Below are 4,956 nucleotides of genomic sequence, written 5' to 3'. Positions count from 1 at the left end.
CCCCCCCCCACGGGAAGGGGCTACATCATTCTTATTATATTCATTATGTTTAAAAATGACCTGGATTTTGGTGTCCTCACTGCTAGATGCAGCAGTCCTGAAGTTGTGCTACTGGTTGCATATATACAGAGGCAGTTGACTTGTTTGTGATGTTCGTGGTAGGCGGAGGTATATGCCCAGCAAGTTAAGGTTAATGGATTGCATGGTTGACTATATGTTTGTCCACAAATAACTTTTTGTTTTTCGTTGTTTAAACCTGAGAATTGAGTCCTTGTGTTAATATCAAGTATATTCTTCAATAATTTTCAAATTGTTTTAACCATGACCGCTACCTCTTAGATTTTTTCTATCTCATTGTACATATTCTCATTTCACTTGATGTTAAATAATCTCTTTGGTTGAGATACTAACCCAGCTCTACCAGTTATCATGACTTCCCCCCCTCCTAGATCTGTGTTACAGTCTCCCAGTTGTGTATGCTGTACTTAAAGCGACTGTCATAGTTTGTGTCTTAATTTAATGTTTTTGATAAAATCTTTCAGTTAATTGTATGCTCTGTCTGAAGTGTTGTAGTTTTTGTATATTACTAGCCTATGGAAGTTTCAGTGGGGAATTGTTAAAAATAAACTAAAAAAAATTGTTTAACCCCTATAACTTGTGAGGTTTGGGGATGTAGAGGTACAATTATATTGATTTATATTTATATTTATTGTGTTCTGGAGCAGTTATTTACAGTTTTCTCACAATCTTGACATCAGTGTCTTCTTGTCCAATACTATTCCACTGAATACCACTGCACTGTCTCCTTGAACTCATTTTGCCACTGCAGGTAGACTGCACTATTTTGCCACACAAGTGCTGCATGCAGCTCCTAAGTGCAGACTCAACTGTACTGCCTGTTGCTATGCAACTGTGATTTTGTACAAGTTATATTTCTAGAATAGTGTGGTACAAATGCAAGAGATGAAGTGCATTGTGTTCCTGGAAATTGCCAGAAGAAGGGGGAAGCCAGGAATGTTCGATGGTGATGTCAGTGAACATACTGGGATATGATTTGACTCCCCACTGCACTTGGTCCATGCGACACTATTAAACTTGATAGAATAGCAGTATGCTACTCCTGTGTAGGTAGGCAAAGTTTGTTTACCTGTATGAAAAGCATACTTCATGAAAAACACGTAACTATCTTTTTCTTAAGTAACTTAAGAAATATGTAGGTTATATTCATGAGCCATTTGTAGCCTGATAACATGCATTGCAGTATGAACAATATGAACATGATTGTAAAGACTTGTGTATTCTTGGCTGTAAATACATAAAATTATAAACAAAGTAAAATATTGTGTATTTAATATTTAGTAAGCTGTATTGTGTTCACTGATGGCCAGAGGTGAAATGAGAGAATGGTGGATGATGGACTTGTCAACATTAAACACATTTGGGCATTTTACCCTTGTCTTGAACCATTTCTTGAACTCCGGAGTGAATGACAGCATAATAACTAGTTACTGTGATGTGTGGAGCCTTGGTATGAAAGTGGTATGAATTTACAAAATGGAACATCATCAGATGGGGGCGTACTGTACAGACTGATGCTTTATAAATTTCACCAGTCACTATTATTTTATTAAAAAACAGCCGTACATTATTCAACATGATGTCAGATATAACAAAGTGATACCTTTCCTAGTTATTGTACACATACTTTTAGTGTTTTCAGTTTATACATTCTGCTTGCTTCAGTTGTCCAGTTGTGTACCAAGGCTCTGATCTAATCAGTAAGTTTTTATTTCACTGCACATTGTTAGAAATATAAATTTGTTTTCAACAAAAGTCAAGACTGCAGTGCCGGATGGGCAATCCCATGACTGCCTCCACAGCTTCCTGTTGGGGACATCTTTGGGCATCCCACCTAGCCCTTGGCTTATATATTGTCATGTTTTCTAGTGGACTACAGACCAAGATATTACAGATGCAGTCCTTGGAATAGGAGTAAATGACTTTGTGGAAGTCAAATTTTTTGAAAACCGTGCAAATGGACAATCAAAAGGATTCTGTGTGATCACACTGGGCTCAGAACCAAGCATGAGGATGTGTATGGAAAGACTGCCAAAGAAGGAACTACATGGCCAGTGTCCGGTAGTTACATTTCCAACTAAGCAGGCATTAAATCAGGTGAGCAGCTTCTGACTTTTTAGTTTTCATTTGCATGTGTGAATTATTCCCATTTGTCATATTATTTCATAATCACGTGTTTTGTACCTTTCAGTTTGAGGCTCAGTCAAAAACGCGACCAGTGCCACCTCCAAACCCGGGTCCTCGAAATCCTCACCCACATCCACATGCACATCCTCCAAGAATGATGATGGGGCCACCTCAGGGGATGAGACCAAGGATGCCACCTCCAGGAATGCCTCCTCCTGGTCCAGGACCTCGAATGCCAGGTCCACCTATGGGACATGGAGCTCCACCTGGACATGGACATCCTCCTGGCCCTCCAAACCAAGGACATCCACCACCAGGATTCCAGCATGGTAATTGGAATGGTCCTGGAGCCAACGGTATGCAGTGTAGTCCAATTTTGCAGTGCTGTCTCTAAAACCTTGAGACCTTGTTGAAATACTTGGGGTGAACTAGTGATCATAATGTATTGTAATGAATGTTAAGCCAAGTCTTCATTTAGGAGTACTCATAAGAAGAAAAAGTTGTGAACATTTGTATTATGATCCAGATGTCATGCAACTTTTCTGTAATTGTAGTCATAATCAATGTGAAGTGTCATTTACTCACATATTTTTTGTTCCCACCTTTAGTCATGAAATTTCAGCAAACAGTAAATACCATGTTTTCACTTTTGTTAAAATTTTGATTATTTGTGAAAATGTGGTTATATTGGAGTCCATTAAGGCACAATGGAATGGGGACCTTTAGTGACTTCATGTGTTAAAATTATGTATTTGTCAAAATATAACTAAGGAGTTTTTGGCTGAGTGTTAATGAATTGTGTGGTATGGTCTGTAGGTGTGAATTTGTATTATATGTTGCCATGTTGGATTCATCATTAATTGCATTTTCCATGAAAATTATGCTTTGTTTTGAAATCTTATCAAGGGACATTTTCATCAGTGTGGGTGAAGGAATTGCATGCTTTAGTCCATAGGTATGAATATGCATACCATCTTGCTATGTCTTCCTGTGTTTTAGCACCGCATCATAAATAGGTATGTGGGAGTGGAGGTATATTGCTCCACCATTCTTGACCTTGGCACTGGATGGATGTGAGTGGTTGGCTTCATGCCTTGGCTGCTTTACCCCTGGGGAAAGAGCCTGAAGTACCCACTGGATAGTTGCTGTGTAGGCACCAGAGCCAGTGTGGATACTGCGGAGTAGAGAAAAATCTCTTATCCCTGCTGGGAGTCAAACCATAACCATGTAATCTGTAGCTCGTTGCTATACTTATGCAAAAATTATGTGTCAGCCCAGATTTTATTAAGGGACATTTTTCATTCAAGATTCTGCAAGGAATTCAGTATTGGAATCTGTAGTTGCAAGTACCTGTTCCATGTTGCCACATTGCTTTCAGCTTGAGTTGTATTCAATGCCAAAATTTTCTGAATGGCCATTTTTGTGTTACTCTTCAAGGAATTGTATGCTGAAGTCCATAGATGCAAATGTCTGTGTTTGCATATTGCATTGAACTCTAATAATATTTTCTGCAGAAGGTAATGAATCTCCAGAATTTTATCACAGCATTTTTGTTTAATTGTTCAGAGAAACACATGTTGAGTCTCAAGTTTGAAGTGTTCATGTTATATTGCCACATCTCATTCATTCTGACATGAAAATTATTGTCTGAGAAGTAGTGTTCACATATTTTATGCATCAGACTTAAATTTATTGGTGAAGGTACATAAATAATGTGAGTTAATATGGTAGGTATGTATGACATTAACCTTCATTAGCCGTATGCTGTGTACAGTTGTAATGTTGCATGCATGTGGCCCAGCTGGCCAAGCGTTGTGTATTTTTAGTACATATGAATGAATAAATGAATGAATGTATGAGGCGTAGGCCTTCTCGGCCCTTGCACCACGACCTACAGTGGGCTGTTGTGCTTCCCCTTTTGATTATCCCCTCAGCATTCCTGCTCTTAAAATCTTCAGCTCCAATCTTAGCTAATTGGTCTGCAGTTTCGTTCCCAGCAATACCCTCATTCCCCGGCACCCATATCAGTTGTACCCTGTTATGTTTGGTCAGTTCCATGAGGGTGTGGTGGCACTTTAAGTGCATCTTGGATGTCAGATAGAATGTAGATGTTCGTATTTCTATAGTTCCTGTCTAAATTCTCCATAATACATGCCATAATGGCATATACTTATGCCTGGAATACTGTAGTGTACTGCCCAAGGCTGAAACTATGTTTCTGCCTCGTGCTATAGCAGTACACACGAGCTGCAGTGCCCTTATTTATCTTGGAACCATCTGTTTACCAGATCAGTCCCCCTTTTCTATTGGGCCGAAACCCGTCTTTCCATTCACTCCTGTCAGGAAATCTGACTGTGAAGGGTGTTTCATATACATGTCTCAGTATCATTTTGTCAGACCCCATTTGTAATATGGGTTCTTTTTTCATGTCCTAAATTATGTATGCATGGCCGAAACCATCGGATCTAGGTTTCCATTGATCACTGCACTGGAGACAGTAGATTCCTGCCCTGGCCTCTGCCTCCAACTGTAGATGCAGTGGGGGAGTCCAAAGAGTATCTCCAGTGCAGCTGTTGGAGATGTTCAAATTGCTCCTGTGATACCCAAGCAAGCCAACCTTTGCAATTTTCTAAGTTCTGCCTTGCTTGTCTTGAGTTTAACTTTGGGCCACCATACTGTGGCGCCATATGTAATTATGGGTCTTACAACCGCAGTGTATATCCAATGCACAACGTGCGGCTGCAGTCCCCA

General features: G+C 39.6%; 1 protein-coding gene across 4 annotated transcripts in view; it reads left to right on the top strand.

Annotated features, from left to right (window-relative positions):
• Positions 1–4,956, top strand: part of LOC111863683 (cleavage and polyadenylation specificity factor subunit CG7185) — a 50,317-nt gene that overhangs the window by 10,948 nt on the left and 34,413 nt on the right. For 3 of the 4 annotated variants that reach the window (XM_023850212.2, XM_023850210.2, XM_023850209.2), the window contains exons 3-4: positions 1,948–2,175; positions 2,270–2,561. In XM_023850212.2, the coding sequence (XP_023705980.1) occupies positions 1,948–2,175; positions 2,270–2,561 (520 nt within the window). The remainder of the gene's footprint in view (positions 1–1,947; positions 2,176–2,269; positions 2,562–4,956) is intronic. The other variant, XM_023850211.2, reaches the window with a different exon arrangement.

This window comes from Cryptotermes secundus, unplaced genomic scaffold (genome assembly GCF_002891405.2).
Source record: "Cryptotermes secundus unplaced genomic scaffold, Csec_1.0 scaffold369, whole genome shotgun sequence".
NCBI lineage: Eukaryota > Metazoa > Arthropoda > Insecta > Blattodea > Kalotermitidae > Cryptotermes > Cryptotermes secundus.
This window is presented reverse-complemented; position numbering and strand designations above follow the sequence as displayed.